The 24560-nt window shown below is 27.0% G+C and overlaps 2 protein-coding genes and 1 non-coding gene across 3 annotated transcripts; 2 read left to right on the top strand and 1 right to left on the bottom strand.

The window, feature by feature from the left end:
- Nucleotides 1–14788: 14788 nt before the first annotated feature.
- TRNAV-UAC (transfer RNA valine (anticodon UAC)) lies at nt 14789–14861 on the bottom strand. The gene has a single exon. It is a non-coding gene; the product is annotated as a tRNA-Val (tRNA).
- Nucleotides 14862–16414: 1553 nt separating this feature from the next.
- On the top strand, nt 16415–18929 carry LOC118072224 (lipase 1-like). The gene is made up of 7 exons (XM_035091916.1): nt 16415–16530; nt 16657–16837; nt 17178–17292; nt 17372–17618; nt 17693–17857; nt 17925–18152; nt 18786–18929. The coding sequence occupies exons 1-7, from the start codon at nt 16432–16434 to the stop codon at nt 18927–18929; spliced, it is 1179 nt and encodes a 392-aa protein (XP_034947807.1). The 5' UTR covers nt 16415–16431.
- Nucleotides 18930–20129: 1200 nt separating this feature from the next.
- LOC118072220 (solute carrier family 35 member E1 homolog) lies at nt 20130–23741 on the top strand. Its single transcript, XM_035091914.1, has 3 exons — nt 20130–20952; nt 21127–21335; nt 21803–23741. Exons 1-3 carry the CDS (start codon nt 20625–20627, stop codon nt 22304–22306), a joined length of 1041 nt encoding a protein of 346 aa, XP_034947805.1. The 5' UTR covers nt 20130–20624; the 3' UTR covers nt 22307–23741.
- Nucleotides 23742–24560: the final 819 nt, after the last annotated feature.

Below are 24560 nucleotides of genomic sequence, written 5' to 3' on the forward strand. Positions count from 1 at the left end.
ATCACTCCTTGATACCCCAAATGCTGCATCAAAATCAACAATAATTCATTTAATTTCTCTTCAAACACTCGATGACCACATACACATCATTTCATTCAACTAATTGTTTGTTCTGAACATTCAAATCAATTTATTATTCAACATGTAGTCAAACAAAAAGGGAAAAAAGTTCAGATAAAAATGTTCTGTCACACTTTATGCTTAATAAAGGATATAAAAGAAGGGTAGATAAGAAAAAACATTGTTACTATTAATTAAGTTATTATAAGTTTAATTTATGTTGTTTTTAATAATCATGAATAATTGTTTTTAGATGGTACAGAGAGTGTAATAAAATTTAAGACAATTAGTCTATATTAAAAAAACACTTGTGAAATTAATTTTATAAATTTATAACTTTGTTTTTATATTTTATATAATGTTTTAAAACAAAGTTAGTACTTTATCAAAAAATTACTTGACAAATTACCTGGAAACAGTCAACTCATTTAACATAATACATCAACATGAATTTAATACTTTGTTTTGAAGAAGTAAATGCTAGAAAATTTTTGTGAATAGTTTGTAAATAAATTTTAAACAAACTATTAATGAAAGTTTAAACTTGAAAAGTTGAAGAACTTTAAACAATACTTGATAATAAGTAAAAGTTTTGATTTTTCAATGTATATGTAGATAAGCTGTTCACATGCTATTTAGCAGAATTTTTAACTTGACAATTGGCATGTAAAGGTCTTATAGACATTTATCATAGTTGGCTCGCACTATGATACAGTAAGTTACCGCATATGCATGTTCCATGAGATAATAACTTGTTCATAAGCTTTGATGTACAATTGCTCAAAGGATAGAATGAGACTTCGATCGTTCTAGTAAGCGTTTATCGATTCACTTGCGATTATTATTCTATACTTTAACAGCTAAAGTGACTCTATTAAGCTATTTTATCACTTCATTAAAATTTTATAAGCTTCATATTCTACATGGTTTCCTTGTGAATAATTGATTGGCTGTTCAGTTAATAATTAATTTCAATTTTTTTTTAAATATTTCCTACAGAAGTCAATACTGTGATTCAAATGCTGGTTACTACCTTTGACCACTCTTTACAATGTTGTCAATATGTGTGTATTACATACATCTTGAGCTCAAATTAATGTCAAATTTCAACTCTTCTCTATCTGGATAAAGACCTCATAAAATGTACTTATTCATTTCCATAAAATTTAATGAATTGATCATCATTATCAAAATAAATATAAAACAATTAATTTCTACTAAGTAATTAGAAAACTGCAATTAATAAAAGATAAAATTGAAAAAAAAGAATAGTTTCGATAAAATTATTGTAAAAATGGATCAATAGCTTTTCACTGCTTTTCAGTACTAATTAGCAAGCTTGTTTATCAAAAAAAAAAAGTATTTAAATATAAATGCAAATACTGTGAATGTATTTAAATACGTAAATCATACAATTAACCTGGTTTAAGGTACTACACATGCAGAGAAAAGTATTACTTGATCATGTTTCTGATGAGTCTTATTATAACATCATACCTAGTATTTTAAAAGCAATCCAGTGATTCAGATAACATACCTTCATTGAGCTACTGAAATGCAAATATTGAATACTTGTTGTCATTCGTATTTAAATATTATTTGAAATATCATAAAAGTACTTGAATATGTATTTCAAATTCTTAGAAAATATGCCAATTAGACTCTGATCAACCATTAATCCAATTAGTGATAGACTTGATGCTAAAGATAGGTGGATAGTTCCAGATTCGCTGTGATGCTCATTGATTTATTTCAAAAGATTACTTTTATAATAATCATTTATAATTCTGATACTTTTGGAACGGGATTTCATGGTGATTCGATGACTGACCATCAGTCTTTATAAAAACAAAACTATTTTTTTGATGAAAGATTATCGATTCGATTTGTTAATGAAACTTACTCATTGAAATGTCATGTTCTAATTTCTGAATAGAATTATACTTATTATGTGGTATCATTTATTCTTTTTCAAGTCTGGTTTCTTGAAGACAGTTCATCAAAGAGATTTATAAGATATAATTAATTCTTTTATTACATGAAAAGAAATCAAGATGGTTGGTTTTGTCATATTGTACTCATTTTTTATTTACAATCTCATAATTAAATTATATTTTAATCATGAAAGGATTTGTATTTAAACATTCGCTACACTTTCAACTTATTCTCAGTTTAATCACAACTTAAGGCATGATCATTCATTATAGTACCATAGAGAGAATAATAATGTTCAAATAAAATTACAAGAAGAATAATTTTGTTTATTATATTTCCAGAGCTTTGATTGTTCCATTCTTGAAATATTAAAATTATTTGTAACATAGGATCGCATGTTGAATCTTACTTTTATTTGAATTTTGAATACTCATTACGTTTAAATTAAATTGTAAAATTCAACTCCAAAGTAATATTCAATTTTTTTAAAACTTTATTACCACTTGAGATAATTTGAATTTTCACTAAATTGTTACATTTTCTCAATATCATTTTTATGTGATCATGTCACTGATGATTAATTGGAGCTTTGTATATATGTATGTATAAAACATATGTATTGAAATATAAATTTAAAAAGATTCTCATATAAATTAAGATATTTTCCAAAATATAAAAACTCAGCATTCATTATTCCACAAAAATCCAAAATGTTTATTTAAACAAGTAAAGTAATAGAAAAAAGATATTGTTCGAAATATTAATGATCACGGTGATGGAACATGTAACATAAAAGTTCAAAGAATTATCGATCAATACAACTTTAAATAAATAAAAACTCCAACGATCATATATAAGTCAAATTTCAACAACTACGATTATGAAAAATTGTAAAAAGTATAAAAATTTGCATTAAATAAAAATCGTAACCACGAAAGGTCGTAGAGTCATAATTTTTTTCCTCAAGGCTAGCAGTTGTCCTCAAGTCTTTATACCTCCCCGAAGTGACTTTTACAAGAGTTCTCTTTTACTCGTTCACCCTCGGACCGCCCTCGCACGCGCGTTTGCCCCAGGGCGTTTCTGCTATGTTTCCGTTCTCCCTCACACGCGCTAATAGGAGCCCCAGGAAAGCTTTTCCACCTGTGGTTTTCTCAAGCTCAATAATGCAAACACCGACGCAAAGCCGCCACGGCAACTCCAATGTAGCGTTTCGACTACACGCGGACATAGCTCAGATCATAAAAGAAACAAGGATATCCCCTTTTATATATCTGTACTGGTCACCATACGTTGTTTCTTTCCTCACCCCTTGTCTTTTACATTCATCAATGCCATCATACTTTTATTCTCAATCGACGACACGGTGGACGATCGACTCAAAATGAAAGGCATTAACTTTGTTCTCCTGTTTAACGACAATCAAATTTTTTTGATGGTTACTTCATCAATTATTCGGTCCTATACTTGAATGACAAGCAATCATAAAATTATTACTCACATTTAAAAATATTGATTAGATAACATTTGAACATTTTTGGTGACAAATCTTGTGAATTAATTATTCGATTATGAATGTTATTTGTTTTTTTAAGAACAATTAGGAACAATTTTTAATTTTCTATCAGGGAATTAAGGCAGAAGGCATCAGTGCTTGATGCTTTGGAATAATACATGTGTCGAGCTATGGTCCCTAAAAGAAAGGAAAACTTCAATAGTCGATACACTGATATTTGAAAGCAATAAAAAATTAGGAGAATTTAGTCACAGGCTTTTTGATACATCTTTTGAGGATTTAAGTTGTAGACTAAGTCTCATATCTGTAAATAAATTCAAGTCATACATTATTTATATAATGTTCTTATTTTTCAAGTTTAAATTGTTTATAAAAGTAACGATTTTCAAAATATAGTAATAATAGGCTTTGCAGAAAGACTTATTTTGAGCAAAAAGTGATGTCTAGTTTTGAAAAGTCTCTATCAGGTATTATCATTTTAAGACATTAGATTCCTATTACATGTTTATCATTTTGTATTTAATTGAAATTTGATAATTTAACAGTTCTTTCATTTTTCAGAAACATATTTTCTATCTAAAGGGTATCTTCTTCAAATAGATAAATATAAATTTCTGAAAATTATTCATTATATTTTGATTATCATGTAGCTGAAGTTTCGAACGTTCATATCAATGAAAAAAAAAGTGAAAAATTTGAAAAAAAGAAAACCAACGCACAGAAATCATGTAGAGTATGTAAAATAACGAAATTAGAAAATAGAAAATCCAAAGGCAGAAGGCAACAATTTAGATCCACTCAGAAATTGGCAGATATATTCTGTACATTGTAAAAAACATTTCTGAATGAACATTTCATACGAACGTTCGAAACTTCAGCGACATTGATTATCAGTGACAATAAGAATGCTGGCTCATTCGGTGATCGGCTTGGTCATGATAATCAATGAATAGTAGTTACTTATGACAGTTTTTAAAAAATAATATTGTTTATAAGAAAGACAATCCTATGTAAAAAAAAGAACATAGATGAATGACATCTGTACTGCATTCAAATGAGTCAAAAATATATTTTATTGAACGGATGTATTGATGATCATAAAAAATATCTTTTGCAGTATGTAATATTTGTTTCAAGTGATACTAAGTAAGTTTGAGCTGAACTCTATTTTTATGTGGTTTTTACTGAAATTATCATGGAAGAGTATTTTTAGATAATTTTCATTTAAGACTTTATATTTTAGCAATATTGACGATTTGATGAAGCTTGACACAGATTTAATGGACTTGATGCAGAGGTGGGCAAACTTAATTTTTGAAGGTCAAAATAAATTTCGTGATGTATAAAAGAAACTTTGGATACATGTTGAATTTTTGAGTGTCTTTTCCTCTTTGCTCGAAAAAAAATCAAAATTTTTTAGCTTTGATTTCATGATCATCACATATCTTAAGTATATTGTGATATTTTTCTGCTTATAATTTAGCAATTTCGTGAAGAAAAATTTGTAAGTAAAGTTGATTTATTACAAAAATAAAATTCATCCCATTAAAGTATTTATTCTAAGACAGATAAATAATCATTAATAAATTATAAAAAAAATTATAGTCAGTATTAAAAAACATTGATTTTAAAATTTATCACATTTTCAAAAGATCGTTATAAACTACAATAATTGTATAATAATTTCCATTAATTATTTTCATTTGACAAATTATAGATTTCACCAAATTAGTTACACCCTATTGAATTTTTTGATACATAACATGATTAAAAATCATATTTAATAACAGTATTTTCAACACCAATTTTCTTTGCTTCATGGATACACAATAATTAAAATCTAATAAAAATTAATAAAAATAAAAACACTCGAGTAACTTTATAAAATAATAAAGAATTTAAACAGCTGTTCAATTCATGATTTAATATGAAAATGATAGTTTAAATTTAGCAGGTGGATTCAGAAGTCAAGCCAAGATATTGTCTCCCCTAAGTAGACTTAATTTCCCTCCCTATATTTAAACTCAACTTCAATGCGTCTACAATTATCGAAGGCCGAATTATTTAACCCTGTTCGCGATGTCAACACACTAATTATGAATGGGGGGTAGGGTTGATAGCAACAACATATGTTTCGTCAGAGAAATCGAGACCAAGGGGTGTTGGATCGAGTGGAAAAATCGAGGGTGAAGCATAACAGCATGAAAAAACAAATTGTCAAACAATTCAAACTATTTCCTATCCTCATTAGATCATACTTTATTTACATTTGTGTTTTTATTATCCAGGTATTTAAATTTATCTAAAATTTTTTTAATTACTTGAATAAATTTAATTTTTTTTTAAAGAAGCATGAAACTGCAATTTACATGATAGCATCAGTGTGAAGCGAACAAGTTGAAGATATTAATAATGTAAACCTATCCATCACGCAAATTTTCATGTCAGGTCGTTGTCACGTTCACTCAGAGTACAAACTTAATGTTATTTCAATGACTTTTCGATAGTTTTGTGACACAAAGTGGAAAAATGAGTATGCGACCGCATCAAAAACAAAGTCAACTTTCTATATCTCCACCACACCGGGGACAACATTTTTTATGGTAATTTTTTTTTCCTCAGTGTCACGTCATGTGCATCTTTTCGCATAAAAAATGCTGATTGATATGAAATAGATCTAGATGTACATGAACGAACAATCAAGTTATTGTAGTGAAAAAAATTCAAATTCATTCTCTCATGTTGAAATTATATTTAGGTTTTTTTTCTAGGTACACTAGATGTAGCACTAAATGTGCTAAGATTATTAGATCAGATTAAAATAAATGAAAATTGAAGTGTTATAATTCTATGATGAATGAATAATCATTTAATTACAATTTACAGAAGAAATAATATATCTATTAAAGTTATTATTAAAAAAAAAAAACTGTTCAAAAATACTTTTTGTCAGAAAAAGAAATTAAAACAGTATAACTATTTTATTAAATTCAATATATCATATTATTATTTGAATCAATTTACTTCATCAAAATAGAGCCATAGTTATATTGCTTGGAGTATTTTCATGACAACCTAAGTTTAAGTACCACCAAAATCATTGTAAGACTTTGCAAGCATAAGTGTTCAATAGCTCCAATAATATTGGTGTAGATAGAAAGTTTGATGAAGAATGAGACTCTGTATCTTTGCTATTAATCTGATAGTATCTATGGTATGTTTTAGTCAACACTCTGTACCAAAAACTTCATATTAGGACAATGAAAAAGGTACAAGTGGTCAACTCGAGATACATTCAATACTTACAGAATCACCACAAGCCCTGTCAAGATCTGATTAGATCAAATCGATTTAAAAACAAATTACAAAATGATAAAATAGTCAAATAATCTTCTAGTCATCATAAATCCGAAAAATTCGTCAGTATCATAATAGATAGACTGTAGTTCTAATTAGAAATATAAAGAATAATTAATCTGGTAATATAACTAGGAAAAGTAGTGCTGACAAGGAATAACAATTTATTTATATCCTTGAATGCTCAAAAAAAGATAAGATTGAGGAATTATTTAGAATTCATGTGCATTATAGGTTTCATTTTACACATTATTATTTTTATTTAAGGTTTTTGAATAAGACAGCAAACTCCAATTGTTTGTTAAAAAATGGAAGATCAAAAGAATGGAGAAAAATAGGTAATAAAAACCTCATATTTTAATGGAGGATTATTTCAAAGAAATTGATGTTTATGTCCACAAATTTTTAACTTTCATGTTCGGAATTATATTATTTTGCGTCTCGATTATCTCGAGAACAAAAATGATATCGACGTGGGACCAACTGCATTCGACACATAATTACGTAACTTAGAACTGATTAGGTTTTCAGCAAAATCGGTCTAGTTGTTTTTCATGCAGAATCAAAAAATTAACAAAAATGGTAAACTAGTTAAATTTTGCAATTTACGCAAAACAAAAAAATATTTTCATTTTTTCCACTGGGAAGTTAGTCATGTAGGCCTTCCAGGTCGTACCCAGTCCATTACAGAGAACGGATATTTGAATTTTTTAAAATTATTTCTTCAATGAAAATCGATCTCTCAAATTTATTATCAATGAAAATATTTATTATTGTGAGTTGTTCTAAAGTTTCAATCAAAATTATCATCATAATTCGCAATTACTTTTCACGTTTTCCCTTCTCATGACTCTGCTTTTTTACAAAATTCATGAAGAGAAAAAAAGCACATGGTACTTTCGGAAGATTCTCCACTGATGCAAATGTAAATTTTTGGTTAAAAGAATTTCTACAATGTCTGATATAACTAAAATGGTTAACAATTGATACCAAAATTTATAAACGACCTCTATGTTATGACATTGGTAACCGACGGGAATAAAGCAACTGGTCCTTATATATGATTGCTCATTTTAATTTGACTTTAGGTCTCCAACTGTGACTGTTCTCTGTTACCCGCAAACATGTGTTAGCTTCACACGCCTGTGGCAGTGATTACGTGACCAAGATTGACATGATTCTGAGGGTCTATCTATTTGTATCATAAATATATTGTATTTTAACTCTTTTTTGTGTTATATATAGTGGTTATGTTATAAAAATGTATCATTTTTTATTATTAAATTAAATAAGAATAACTTGATAAAATAAGTAAACAAATAAATCACACACATCTTAGTGTGTGAATATTATGAAACCAATCAGATTATTTCACTTATGAATTACGAGTAATAATTTATTTAAATATATCAAAAAGGTTTAGTTTTCTTAGAAATTTAAAATTGATATACAGGTGAAACTAAAGTATTGTTGATTATTTAAACTGTAAGAATCTAGAAACCCAAAAACTATAAGCTAAGAAGGTGAGTAATCAGAAAATAATAACAACAAAATATCTGTCAAAGCAATAATGATTTCAGTTTTTATGAAATAACTTTATAATTTGCATTTTAAAATACAAAATTTGATTACTAGAAACAATTGTGATCAATAATAATAAATTTATTTGTGTTTTAAAAAAAAAAAAAATGAATTTTGTTTTGCATTAGAGGAGAAGGTAGGATTATGGATCACTTTTTGTTTTTATTCAATTACATTTTAAAATCAAAAAACTTTAATGTGATAGAAATCTATGAATAATTAAATTTGTCAAATCATATTTGTCTAAAAAATTAAAAATAAGAATATAAATTTGAGTAATTATTGAATTGTATTGAATATAACGGATAACAAATTAAAAACTGGATTGTATATAAAGCTTTGGTTTAATATTTGGATTTGCTCTAATTTCAACAACTTCTACCCAAAAGCACATTTTCTCTTTGGAGTCAATTCATGAATCAACTTCTATATGTGTCATTTTAATAGAAACTTTAAAATCTTTCCATGCTTATAAAAATTAATATGTTGTCTCATTCAGTTTTCTTTTATAACACAAAATCTTATATTACTTTAAAATAACTTAATTTTTAATATTATTTTTTCTCAATCAGTGACCCATCTTCACCTCGCTCTATTAGCTCTGAAGCTGAAGTTGAAAAGAAGAGTTGATATTTTTGACTTTATTAATTACTTAATATTTGTACAGTAAGATATAATAATTTACAATAAAAATTTCAAATGGCTAAATTTTAAAAGAATCAATATTTGATCATTAAGCTCATTATTAGGATAATTAGATGAATGATATAAACTATGTCCATTCAATAATATTGTTAGATATAACAAAATAAAATAATTTGACATTTGATAAATGATTAAGCCTTTGAGTCATTTTTCATTGATTCAATGGTAATTGCATTGATACAAATCAAGTATAACATATGCAAGCGTCCTTGTAACATATGTGTTGCAATCATGCAGTAATATTATAATAACAGGGGTAATCTTGTGTCCCGCAATTACGTAGTTCGGACAGCAGAAAAGCGTTTTACAGGTGTGGAAATTCACAACATGCTCATTATACTCATGACTCTGTGTATGCACATACACATAACACGCGTGACTTATTCATCAGCCCATAAAGCTATCAACACTGATTATAAGATTCTTAAGTATCTTGGACAAAAGTTACATTTTTTTTGAAAAATATCTCTATCTGAAATTTGTTAAATAAAAATTCTTATCATGCATGTCATGTGAGTTCTGTGAAATAAACATAAAATATGAATAATCCAACAATAAAAATTATGACAAGACATTTTATTATTGCTATTAACAAATAATTGTTGGAAAAATAATCTACAACTTTTGAATGCTTTTTATTTTCAACAAAATTTGTAAATAAATATGAAATGACGAAAATAGAAATTAATGTAATTAATAAAATTGATTTTAATAAATAAAAAATTTAGTTATAAATAAAAGGTTATGGTTATTCTATTGTACTAGTATTTACAGACGAAAATTTATTTTCAATCCTTCAATGTATATTGTAACAGCTATGATACATCTACTTTCACCATTTTTAGCTAATTTTTTGTCAAAAATTTTTAATGCTAATTATCAACACAACATGACTGAAAAGTATTTATTTTATTGTCTAACGTTATTTTTACTTTTCATTTTTGTTAATCTTTTATAAAAAAGTCAAACGTTGAAAATAATAAGTTAATATTCCAGGCATTGTTAAAAATGATTAATAACTAAATAGAAAAAGAATAATAATTTTTTAAACAAATTAAATGATGGATTCAATATTGTATTATTAATATTTTAAAAAGAAGGATACTGAAAAATATTTGACTAAAACTATCAAAATCTTATGCTTTTTATTTTTTAATTTCTGTTGATGTTTAAAGTTTGCTTATAAATAAAAGACAATTTAATTAAATTTACTTTAAAAATATTTAAATATTTCCACTGCACAGATTTTCAATTATCAATTATTATTGATTAATAAGTCATTTAAAGTTAAAAATCAATTGATAAATTACTAATCAATTTATAATCAAAAAATCTGTTTCATTTATTTATTAAAATTATTTTTCTAAATCAAAAAAAAAAAAAAACAAGAATTTTACCTCCATAATTTTCAAAAATAACAACGAAAATATATACCATATTTTAATTTAGAGATTATTAAAAAAAAAAAAAAATTTCAAGAAGCTTACCTGAATTGTAGTGACAAAAATGTAACCTTTAACCACTGAAGCACCAGTAAAGAGTATTTAAAACCAGACTTAAATCCTGCACAATTGAATTGATCGACTGACTCGCGAGACCTTACGTTGTGATCTATGATTCTTAATTCTTACTTTCCATCGACGGAGCCAAAAGGGTGATTTGGAGATAATCATTGAAGCCAAGGGTTGCTTACAGCTCACTCCTATTGGTCGACAGGGGGTGAAGCTTTTGTTGTCGTGGTAAGAGACTAATCGATCTGATTGGCTAATGGGCGGAGCATCCAAGTCACCCTGTTATGGAGCTTGCAATTGGCGATCGTTCTACCCCTCGGTAGAGACTAAAAGGGGTTGAAATGGCATAAGTATGTTCTGGGCGCCGGGCAAGCAACTTAAAAGCTACCAAAGTCAACTTGATGTCTTCTTACGTGTCAATGCAACCTTTGCAACCAATTACTCATCTGATTTCTTTTTTCTACAGCTAATCTTTTTCTTCAAACCCTCTTCAATATCACTTTTATCACCCCTTTTATTTTCTTAACTCTATCATCTGCTTTAATTATTCATTTAATAATTAAAAATAAAGTAATTAGTATTTTCTATTAGTCTCTATTGATGATAATTTATTAATTGTTTTGAAATAAATTTGATTTTAATTGTTGCAAGCTTTTTAATAAAAGAAAGAGGATTTGAATAATACAAATGGTGAGAGGAGAGTAATTTTTTTTCCATGTCTTCAGAAATGGAAGTAAAAAAAAGCTTAAAGAAATTTTCATAGATTGAAAGATCTCACTTTTTCTGGATGAACAGGAAATCCTTTTGAAGAAGCAGCAGCCGGGGCTAATGGCTTGGAGACGCTATTTTGTTAAACAAGAAAACCTTTTATCCCTCACACTGTAATCATGCCAAACACTACAGAACAGATTCAATGCTGGAAAATAGTCAAAAGGACCTTGTGCTTGATTGATTCTACAATATTTTTATCATTATTTTTCAGGCAATTATTTTGAAATAATAAAATATAGCAAAAAGATAAGCTAAATATTTGATGCTAATAAAATATTGATTGGTAATTATATCAAAATCTTTGGAAATAAAATATTATTTTTGGAGACGATGTGATAGACATTGAATAGACGGCCCTGAGATACTACTTGGTTTTCCTGTCACTGAGGGTAGTTGGAATCGTGAACCTTCCGACCACCGCGACAAGAGACCAACTGTCGATTCCCACGATTTACCCATACAACTTCGACATTTTTGCAGATCCTTCCGCTCTTACACTCGCAGATATCTTCACACTTTTATATAAGTGGTAATGGAGTGGCAAAGTCGATATAAACTCTCTCCTACATCCGGTATTGATGTCGTGAAAAGTTATTTGATGTTATTATATTTTATTGGATGTTGCACCTAAGGCTAATAACTTCATATCAGCAATAATTTAACCATTTTGTTTTTATGTAATCGAATAGAAAGTAATGGGAGTATGTAAACAGCTTCTGATCTTGACATCTTTGAATATTTTTTTTTTTCATTATGGGAATACATTTTTAATCTGAAAAAAATAATAATACAATTAAAAATAGTAGAAATAATAAATCTATTCATAAAATGAGAATTTGGAATTAATATTTTTTTGTAGTATTATCGAGAAAAATTATCAGGAAATAGTGATTTTATACTGTCGCGTTTTTTGGCTCTAGAAAATCGAAAAATCAACATCTTTGATGCTTTCGTTTTTACGGTAGATTTACGAAGAAAATTACGGGAATGAAAAAAAATGAAAACTTATATTAGTTTTAGGGCTTTAAATGTTCGTGTAAATGTACTCACGCATAATTGTTGATAACTTTTTTGCAAGTAATGGAATGAAGTTTTTATATTTTTTTTCTCAATTTACACAAAAAATCAAACAAAATTACTCAGTTAATTTTGAAATAGATAACTTAGAAAATAAAAATATTAATTACTGAATAATCATTGATAATTTTATTTTTAAAATTGTCAATTCATCGAGTAAATAATTACTTTTATTTACTTATCAACAAATTTTCGAGTAATTCATGATTAATTAAAATTTTTTCTTTGCTAATCCAATAGCCGCAATGCGTCATAATCCAATAGCCGTAATTTTGAGCTCTATCTTACTAGGGAGTGATTGTTTTACATTTATTATTATTATTATTATTACGACCTTTACATCAATCTGTTTTCATTTTTTATCTCCTTTGAACAATTATTCCTCAGGTATTTTTTTTGGCTACTGGACTATCAGTGAATATTCATTGTTTCCAAATATGGTAATAATACTAATTTAAACAGTTATGATTTTGTAACTGCAAATCAGTGAATATCCACTTTGATGAAGATTTTGAGAGCTGTTTAGGTAGAACAATTCGGCAGAATTATTGGAGTAATCTAAAGTTTAAGTATAACATTTCAAATATATTCTAAATGAAACGAATTTTTTTTTAATTTTAATTTGACAAGAATTACATCAAATTAGCTTAGAAATATTAAAAAGTCGTTAATTGTTTAACAAAATAAGAAAAAATTTATTAATAAAAATGTAACACTTACAGAAAATATTATTTCCAGATTTCGTAAATTAATTGATATTGTTATTCTTTTCTCAATACCTCACCAGTCCTTAATCCTTTGTTTTGACCTTGATGATCATTATCCTTTCTATTGGTATTTGTGATTTTATCATTGTTACTTTAACGAAAAGTTACTCTAAAGATTAAATGAGATGTAAAATTTATTGTTATGGTTAAAAATAAACTAGAGATTCTGAGGAGTTGGTATTGTACTCACTACAATAAAAATGAATTATATTGTGTTTTTAAGTAATTGTTTATTTAATAAACAAAGAAATTTATTGAAACATAAATTATTGATTCGATATCGTCTAACAATTGAGAAATTTTAAAACAAAAACGAATAATGAGAAGAATAATTACATGAAACTTTCATTTCTTTAATTATTCAGCTAATTATTATTTATTTGTTGTATCTATAATTAATTTATTAGTATAGTTTACTGAAAGATTTTTATAAATTCCAATTACACATACATATTTAGTATTATAAGACTAATTACTTTCGACATTATCATCCTTGTTCTATTTCTATTAAACAGTCATTGATTCCTGAATATTTTTATTTATATTCCTTTGAAATATTCGCTCCTTTCTCTCCTATAATTCAAACAAAATATTTCAAAAATAAAACATGAGGGCTTTTTATGTTAAAGAAATGGAAAATTAATCACAAAATATTTACCTCGTCATTGATTATTTCCTCACTGAATGTTTTTTTACAAAGTTCAATGTTTTAAATGTTATCTAACAGGAAATTTTATACTATGGAAATTCGGATAAAAGTACAAGTGTATTAATAATTAATATCTAATATGTCTGCGTGATGGTATATTCAATAGAGGAGAAGGTAGGATTATGGTCCAGTATTTAATATGGTCCATTTGTTTATTATGCAAGCACTTTGCATCTTCCATCAGCTAACCCACAAATATATTGAAAAATAACTTTTTGGCAATAATTAGAAATTTTGAAAAGTGACAATTGATGATAATTTAACAGAGTAAAATGTAATTGAATAAAAACAAAAAGTGACTCATAATCCTACCTTCTCCTCTATACATGTTGTTGACTAAACTTTATTTTCTTTAACTTTTAGATTAATTAATACAGTTTTTGCTCTCACAAATCGAATTAATCACAATTGATATTAATAAATCTTAATCATTATATAAGAATATTAAAAGTTCTTAATTAATTTACTCTAATTATGAAAAAGTTTATTGTAAGTTTCTTAACAATCAGTTATTTATTAAATAATATCTTTAGACGTTGTTATCAAAATGTTAATAGTTAAGTACTATTAATGTTCACCATCAATTACTAAAAATTATATATTGTACACAAAAATATCCATCGTCCTGTTAAAAAAGTGAATATTTGCTTTCGTTTGACTTTCACCGGACTCACTTCACGAATTTTGGAGTAATTTTTGATAAACAATCAATATTGTATCATCGTCATAAAAAGTAGACAAGTAAATTGTCACTAAACAATCCTAATTATTTTATAATAAATATTTAAAAACAAAAAAGTAATGGTTCCGGCCGGGATCGAACCGGCGACCTTCTGCGTGTAAAGCAGATGTGATAACCGCTACACCACGGAACCTTGATATAGATTGTGCGAAATTAACTATATAACCGATTAAATATCTCTTCATTTTATGTCATAATGAAAAGTAATTACGCCAAGTATTTAATACGCTGATATAAATTACAATTTTTTTATTTTATAAAAACCATGCTCTTTAAAAAAAAAAATATTTACTATTTTGCAGTGAATCTTTTAAAACTAAGCTGCATTCAAACTTCAATCTAAAAAAAAGTAAATATTTTTCTCCATTGATTACACTATCAGGAATAAATAGTAACGTATGACTTAGAACTCAATTGAAAGTTCAAATGTTTTCCTATGGTTGTATGTGCATTTTTTGTTATATTTAAGTAGTTTACTTAAAAATTAAAATTCATAAAAGATTTTTTATAGATTATTTATTATTTTATTTTTTAAGGACTTCTTTGCTAATAAATCTCAACTGTAATAGTCCTTGCTACTTTCAAAATCATAACAAAAACTATTGCACGTTCTCAAATAGAATAATTGACCCATAATTAATTTATAATTTTATATTTTTTTCGATTTGGTTTGGACCTAAAAAAATTTCTCCCACCGTCGGTAATTACTCGGAAGGTAAGGGCCAGGTAACAAGAGAAGAATACCTGATTTTCTTTTATCAACTAGCGATAGAAAGCGAAAATGAGGAAATATTCTACAATATGGCGGGAAGATAAACTGATCAAACTCAGTAGGTCTCACGAAAAATTAGAAAGGAAAAATGAAGAATTTATTAATTCAAGCATTTAATATTTTTCCTAGTAATACTTTAATGGTAATCATAATCGTTCTTTTAAAATTTTAGTAAATTTTTTTTTGGTTTCGTTTCTTAACTTAATTTAATACTAGAAATATAACACGCGCTGTCTCAAATCAATGACGTAAAAAATTATTTAATTTTTATTTTTATTCATTTCGAAAATTTAAAAAATAAAATTGACCAATCAACGCACGAATAAAATGGTTATAACGCTTTTCTGATTGGTCGATTTAATTTTATATTCTTTAGTTATTTTTTTTTCGTATTTCTCACAGTAATTAAAAAAATTTTTTTTGTTACTATCATTATTGAATTGTAATCTCTATGATTTTTATAAAAAAAAATATTATAAATATTTAATTATTTTCACACGAATGATTTTTGTCATTGTATCTCTTTGTCTGACAGTAAGTCATGAGTTTTAATAGATAGGATTATTCATTATAGAATGAGAATAGTTCGAATAAATCATAGTGCTATCAACTAACAATATCTTATCAATAATACATAAAACTTTATTTCTCTTACTCATATTTAATTACAACCAATAACTCAAACTTGATACAAAAAATTTATGCCTAGAATTATGTGCAACTTTTCTCCATAAACTTCATGCTTTTATATTTGAATACAATAAGAAATCATAAAAATTTTATTTCATGATAAAACAGAATTATAAGTATATGTAATTACATATAAGTAGAGTTACTTTTTAAATTTGATAAGAACGTTTATAAATTTTCAAAGTGTATAATTACTATTTTAGTGTCTATTTTGCAACTTTGTATAACAGTCATTGACAAAATGATAACAATTCAAATAAGTATTTTCATTTTTATTAATACATTTTGTAGTATGCATGGTGCATTTCGTGATTTTTTTCTAGATGATTACTGGTCAGCTGTAAGTTTAAATTAATTATTACTCAGAAAATTTAAAATTAATTTAAACAAAGCTTTTAGAATGAGTTTTTATTGAGATCATCATAATTCAATAAACTTCTGCTCTATTAATTTTTTTTATTTTCAGGAAAATATAGTCAAACGTGATGGATATCGTTTAGAAGTACACAATGTTACAACTGAGGATGGATATATATTGACTGTTCACCGAATTCCAGGAGGCAAAGGAGCACAACCAATTTTACTAATGCATGGACTGTTGTGCAATTCTGCTCTATGGCTTGTTTCTGGAAGAGAACAATCATTAGGTTTTTTTATCTGAAAATAATATTGACCATTTATTATCACATTTTTTTTTGTTACAATTTTCTAAAAATCTTCTCTATCTATATTCTACACATTTATTTAAATTTATACTTTTGTTATATAATTTATAATAAAATTTAAAGATATGATAAAATTACAAACTACGAAAATCGACCTCATTACAATAACACTCTTATGGGAAGTTAATTATATTGTTGATAATTGTTTGAAAATAGATTAGTGCAAGTTACTGCATTCAATGAACATCATTTATTTATTTTTGAAAATGAATATACTGTAAATTTCCTATGAATATCTTGTGATAACATTATTATTTGTTAGTGTATGTACTAGCTGATCAGGGATACGATGTTTGGCTTGGAAATAATCGTGGAAATAATTATGGACTGAATCATATTAACTTAACAACAGATGATACTGAATTTTGGGATTTCAGGTAATTTTAAGTGATAAAAATTGAAGAAACTGTTTCCTCTAGATCAGAAATTAATTTCCTTTTATATGTTATGATGAAGTTTTTACGAAATGGCCATCTATGATCTTCCGGCAATGATTAATCACATTCAGAATTTAACCAACCAACACCCATTTTACATTGGTCACTCTCAAGGCACAACAATATTTTTTTTACTGGCAATTTTACAACCAGATATAGCAAGTTTATTAAAGCAACCAATATCTTTAGCACCAGTTGCTTACGTAGGTGGTGGTGAAAGTTCATTGCAACTATCTGTGGTATCTATTATGACGACAATATTCGAAGTAGTTATTTTTTTCAAGAAGTCATAACAACTTGAATACTTAGAGAATTATATGAATATATCTCAATATTTCAGGTAACACAATTTTTCACTAATTTGCAAACTTTTTTTACTCCAAGTTGGTGGTTACCCCTTTTTTTTCTTAAATTATCCTGTGCGGTTTTGTCACTAGGAAATTATAACTGTTTAAATGCTGTGTCAAGTATTCTTGGAGATGAAAGACCTGAATTATTTGACCAGGTACTTTTAAATATTATGGCTAATTTAATTTTAATAAAATTCAATAATTATGTTGATTTGATTAAAGGCTATTTTACCAGCAATCATCACTAATTTTCCGGCTGGGACATCATTGAAAAATATGTATCTTTATACACAACATGTAATATTCCATCGTTTTAACCAGTTTGACTATGGTGCAACCAAAAATTGGCAAATCTATAATTCTTCCATACCTCCGGAATTTGATTTAAAAAAAGTCACTCAACCAAATGTGATATTTGTAGCAGACTCTGATGCTTTTGTTGATTTGCCAGTAAGTGATATATAATGAATCATATGCTTTAATTGCATATATTTTAATCCAAGTTCGTCATGATTAATAAACTAATATACAAAATAAAATACATAATAAAAAATATACAAATTATCAATAGTTTGATTTCATTGGAAATAAGAATATTTAATTCATATGAAACATCTTTGAAATTCACAAATTGGATATCTTAAAAATAAAATAGACTCAATTATTTATTCTTATTTGATGAATTAGTTCACAACTACATTATGTTCAACAGATATCATGTTTTTAATAATTAAAAAACAGAAAAAATATTGAACTAAAGTTTAGATTAAATTTTTTTTTTGTTTCAATGAGTGCACTCATAAAATAAACTTAATGAACTGCTTTTTTGCCACTATCACTTGTTTCTTTCGCACTATTAAAAATAACAATTTTATTTCATGTAAAAAAATTATCTTATCACAAACGAAAATTTGAATTGTCGTGAAAATATACTCAATGTGCAATAATGTAGTTTATGATAAGATAATAGTTGTCAAGAATTAACACAATAATAATTTCCATAAAAAATAAAACTTTAAATAACTTTAAACTTAAAATATAACTTTAAATAATTATTGAAAGTTGATATTTTCTTTTCAACAGGATTTAAATAAAATATTGCAATTAGTTCCCAATATCGTTGATCAATATATCGTGAATGCTTCAGGATTTACACATCTAGATTTTATGTGGGGAATAACTGCAAAACAGCTAGTTTATAATAAAATATTAGAGCTTGTCTCTTAATAAAATTGAATGATAAATTTAAGTATCCGCAGTTTAAGTGAAAATAGATTATTTCTAAAAAAATAAAAAATCTATTACATACATTTTTATTGATGAATTTCTAAAGTGTGTAAGTCATTTAGATTTATCTAAAAAAAGACTATACGATAATAATGTGAATCAATAGGCTAATTGGCAGCCTGGATCATTACAGATATTGGTTCAGCCGAAGAAAGAATTTTATATGAGCAGAAATCGACTAAATTGATGTTTGTTCAATGTTGGTTTAGAGTTGCTGTAAGACATTTTTATATTACAATCATTCATTTAGTATTAGCGAATTAAAATTTTTTTTTAATTTGATAATGATTTATAAACAATTAAACTTAACAGAATTTATAATAAAGCAAAAATTATTTAGCAAGTTGTTATAATACAAATATATTTTCGGATAGAACATCCCAAGCTAAGTATTTGTAGTTGTATTTAAAAATTAATATTCAAGTATTTTTTACAACTGTACATTTACTTTCAAATAATTTTTTAAATTATCTAGACTTAAATTAAATAAGGATTCGGAAAAAGGCTTAAAAAGTTCTCATTATAATTTAAACTTAATAATATTTTGATGATTTCGAAGCAAGAGGGTTTGTATAATATCAAATCCATCTCTTGGTGATGGATAAGTATATTTTTTGCTCTGTTTTGCTTTAAGCTGATGATTCGGAAATTTGTCAATTTCTTGGTGCCCTAATGCTCCCTTTGGGGAGACTACGGTTTCCGTGGCGTCGCGATTTTTTTTGACTCACAAAATTAATGTAACTCGGTACAATGTACTTGCAGGGTGATTTTTTTTCATTAAACCGAAGAGAACCCTCTAATTCTTTGGACCAAAATTATGCTCATGTATAAGCCCATATAAACCCAAAATTTAAAGTATCAATATCTCGAAAACTAAGTAAGATATGAAAAAATTTTATTCTTCATTTTCGTCTTATTTTGGACTGTTCTATCGAAATTCATCGTCATTTCGTGGCGCCACGGAAACCGTAGTCGTGCCTTCCCTTTTTTTAGTGCATCTCTGAAAATTATCATTCTTCGAACGATTTCCCTGTTACCAACTCAATTTCAGTTGAGATCAAGCTTCGACCTTCTACCGCACAACGGGAGGGCATAGAGTCAACTTGCTGATTTTAGCCTAGTCGGTACTGTATATCGATTATTAGCTAACTTCACATGTTCACGTAAATTCATAAATAGGAATTAGCTCAACTAAACTGTTATTAAAAATGTTGTAAACATATAACTACTATAATAGAGTTAATAACACTTGTTTCTATTGTTATTCACAGTTATTGATCAAGTAATATGAGAAAAATGTTATTCCTTCATTCTTCGAAAGTGTTGATAGAAAGTTTGAATAGGTTATTTTTATTTGCCAATGGCATTTTTCCTCTACTATACATCCCGTCAACATGTGTATTCAACTTACAATACAACAGCTAATAAATTTTGAAAAAAGTTTTATTGAAAATTAAGAAACCCTGCGTTACATTTTTAACCCCTCTTTCTTCCCACGAAAGGTACAGAAAAATACGTGCAAGACACTCAGTAGCAGTCAAGTGCTGTGCGTGGCTAGATAATAACAAGTGTAGTGAGAGTGATTGTGGCAAGATTGTAGTTCTGACAGAGTAAATTATTAACTAACTTCTAGAAATGGTGGACCGACGTGAAGGGCGTGAAATTTTAACAATATTATTTTTATTTATTTTGTGGTATGTGATTTCCAGCAGTAATAATGTTGTTGGAAAGACGCTGTTGTCAGAATTTCCCTATCCACTGACAGTAACAATGGTGCAGCTAACCTCAATTACAGTATTATCTGGACCTTTTTTTAATTTATGGGGAGTCAGAAAATCTGCTTCTGAAATATCCTGGAGTTATTATTTTAAATTGATTGTACCACTCGCCCTTGGAAAATTCTTAGCTAATGTCTTCAGCCACGTCAGCATTTGGAAGGTCCCTGTATCTTATGCTCACACTGGTACGATATCATATAACATATTTTTTCATTTATTTACAATATGGTAAAATGTTCATACAAATACGCATTTTATTTAAAAGTTATTCATTACTTGAGATATTTTGATATTAAGATAGTTATCAATAACATACTGAATTTATACAATATACTAACTTAAATTTGGCTCTTTCCCAGTAAAGGCTACAATGCCTCTCTTCACTGTCATCTTGTCAAGAATAATCCTCCGTGAGAAGCAGACGAATAAAGTTTACTTTAGTCTTGTACCAATAGTATGTGGAGTTGCTATTGCCACGCTGACGGAGCTCAGCTTTAATTTTATTGGACTTATCAGTGCGCTTGCATCTACATTGGCTTGTTCTCTACAAAATATTTACTCCAAAAAGGTAAAAATTCCATCTTTTAGATATAATGTTGATTTTAAAATTATACTTATTTTTGTAACACCTTATTTTATATTTCCATTTAGGAACCTTTTTAATTATCTTATAATTTGTTTCCTGAATGAAACGTCTGAAAATATATCATGTATACAACACATTTCATGCAGATGTTAACATTTTAATTACTCAGATTGTTGTGTCTTCCACTAGTTTTTTCCGTATGACTCATACGTAACAGATATAGTGACATAATTTTTTTTCTTTTTACGTTATTTTACTGGTAATTTTTTTTTCAACAATTTAAATTTCGTAGTGTTGAAAACATTTTCCGTTTCGCTAGTGTGTTGTAATCATAGTTGAATGTTTTAGGTTTAGTTTTCTATCATTTTTATAAAGTAGTCTTGATTTAATTAGATTTTGTAAATATAATGTTAAAAATTAATCACTTTATTAACTTTATTAACTTTTAGGTGCTATATGACACTGGTATTCATCATTTAAGACTCCTATTCATCTTAGGGCGTTTGGCACTCTTCATGTTTTTGCCAGTTTGGGCAGTTTACGACCTAAAATCTCTGATAACTGAGTGGGTGACAACTGATACAATAAGTTATAAAGTATTAGGATTATTATTTTTAGATGGTACTCTTAATTGGTGTCAAAATATCGTAGCCTTTTCTGTTATGTCAATAGTTTCACCTTTAACGTTTTCGGTTGCAAATGCAAGCAAACGGATATTCGTAATAGCTGTTACACTTTTTATATTAGGAAATCCTGTGACATGGTTAAATATGTTTGGAATGTTTCTCGCAATATTTGGCGTATTTTGTTATAATAAAGCTAAGTATGATCAGCGACAAGCACAAAAAAATCAAACAATTTTACCGAAATATTCAAATGTTATGAAAAATGGAAACTCACTGCTTAATGTTAATGGTTGGAGTTCAGACACTCATCGATTATTGGCAGTCTAGTCTTTAATTTATTTAATTAAAAATTCATTTACTATTGACTTACTCATTCAGGTTGAATATTTAGGCCAATTTGATATTGCCATACAAATATATCTTGATTCTAAAATATTTTGTCCAAAATAAGTATTCTAATGTTTGTATTTTTTTATTTAAGTAATCATAATGGCTTTTAGGCTTAAAAAATTTTTATTTAATAACGAAATGAAGTGACATTGATTAACACATTCTTGTATAGCCTTGAATCATTTATCATTGACAAATAATTAAATTTGTTATTGTATTTTAATGACAATAATCATGTTGATCATTAGTTTCTGATATATTAAAAGGCTCATGGTATAGATAGTGCTTAAAAATTGTGTTCAGGTATTTATTCAGTTGACGATTGATATAAGTCTAAAGAGTCGAAATAAAAACAAGTTTTGAATGACTTTGTTTGCAACCGAATTGAATAGTATATACTTCTGGTTTTTTTAATCTAGTCCTTCTGGCAAGGAATTAGTGGCAATTTTTTATTAACGTGTATTAATATATCAATTGCAGGTCCAATTGATAGTGCAATTCCATCATTCATAATAAAAAATAATCTATGTTTGTATTCACCAAACTTGATCATACCAATTTTGTAATATTAAACAAATTTATGTAATGACAAGAATGGTATGCAGACTAGAATATTGATTAGTCCTATTTTATACTCATAAAACGATTTGGTGCTAGCTAATAAATAAACGATAAATATGATTGATTGTGACTTATATCTGTAATTAGAGATAGTAAAAGAAAACATAAAAGATTAAAAATTTAATTCTTAGCTAACAATATATTTAAATTAAAATTTTCCATTAAATTTCGATTCATTTACTCCATCTTTTGTAGTTAAATTTGTCTTTTTATTATAAAATGAAGAAATAAGAATTTTTGTCGTAGAAAAATAAACATAAAAATTTTTAAACAAGTTTTCTACAATATTATTTAACATTATTAAAATTATAAAATGAGTGTTTCTGGAAATTAAATAAATGCTACGATTAATAATTAAGATTAGCAACCTTTGATATGACAATTCTAAATCAGGCCAGTTATTATAATTTCGCTCTTAAAACTTCTTAAGTGAAAAGGGGTATAGTAAATAGTAAAAAGCTATTATCAAATTCTTATCTTGATGACTATACAACTACTGAGTTACTTCCAGAGTGCCCATTAGATAGATGTATGACGTTAATAATAATTAAAACTATATGATTATTAATGTAAATATTTGTAAAAAAAAGGATGCGTGCAACAGTGGATGAGATAGATAGATGAATAAAAAAGCAAACTATAGGACATTTATTTTTATAAATAAACGCATGCGTACAAAAATATTAATGAGATATGTTAGGAGTCGTTCAAGTTTGTATCTTGATTAAATAAAGTATTACGAACTCCAAAATCGATGTTTTTTTTCTTGATGAATTAAATAATTATCACAGCAACAAGTTACTATTACAGCTCTTATTTATAGATATGGAAAATTATATGCAGATGTTTTTGTTTCAATTTTTTAACAATCATTTAAAATTTCACCAGATACTGAACATTATTCAATAAATAAATTGCATATCTTCTATTTTAACACCCCTTAAATAAGGATAAAGAAGAGACAGAGAAAAAAATAGTTTTTAAATTTCAATGATAAAAATTTAATAATTAAAATCTATTCCAAATTTCAAAAGTTGTACAATAATTTGTGAGTAACCTTTTCTATTGTTACAAATGTAAAATATTTATCTTGCATGAGAAATCGACAATAAGATAAAATGTGTTCAATCATTTGAAGATCCCTTTTAATATCAGCAGCACTGAGCTTTATATTGGTCAGAGAAAACAGATGTGTATAGAAGTTCAATACTGTGTTCTGTTTAGGGATCACCCCAACCTTGTTTAACTCCTACCCGGCTCTATAAGAATACATAATAAATTTTCCAGCCACAATGACCCATTTGGAATAAACTTCTATTCACATCTCTCTTCTATGGTTTTGGATAAAATTGTAATTAGTCAGAATTTCACAAATAACATTTAAGATTTATCTATCTATACTATACTACTATATAAATTTCAAGTGTCTGGCTGTCCAGGTCGCCTTTATTCTCATTAATTCATTTGTCTTGATTAATATTCTGTCTATTTTGCCAACTCTAACATTTAAAAAAAATGCAATTATCATGGAACAGACAGTTCAAGCTCGGGCAGACTGTGTCATTGTTCA

This window comes from Chelonus insularis, unplaced genomic scaffold (assembly GCF_013357705.1).
Source record: "Chelonus insularis isolate UGA/USDA-ARS -01 unplaced genomic scaffold, ASM1335770v1 contig_89_pilon, whole genome shotgun sequence".
In the NCBI taxonomy this organism is placed as follows: Eukaryota; Metazoa; Arthropoda; class Insecta; order Hymenoptera; family Braconidae; genus Chelonus; species Chelonus insularis.

Bases quoted from the DNA above. Each gene is read 5' to 3' on its own strand.
- LOC118072224 (XM_035091916.1), top strand. From the start codon at position 16,432: ATGATAACAATTCAAATAAGTATTTTCATTTTTATTAATACATTTTGT. The intron at 16,838-17,177 runs GTTTTTTTATCT...ATTATTTGTTAG, and splicing joins TGGAAGAGAACAATCATTAG to TGTATGTACTAGCTGATCAG. The intron at 17,858-17,924 runs GTACTTTTAAAT...ATTTGATTAAAG, and splicing joins GACCTGAATTATTTGACCAG to GCTATTTTACCAGCAATCAT.
- LOC118072220 (XM_035091914.1), top strand. From the start codon at position 20,625: ATGGTGGACCGACGTGAAGGGCGTGAAATTTTAACAATATTATTTTTA. The intron at 20,953-21,126 runs GTACGATATCAT...GCTCTTTCCCAG, and splicing joins TGTATCTTATGCTCACACTG to TAAAGGCTACAATGCCTCTC. The intron at 21,336-21,802 runs GTAAAAATTCCA...ATTAACTTTTAG, and splicing joins AAAATATTTACTCCAAAAAG to GTGCTATATGACACTGGTAT.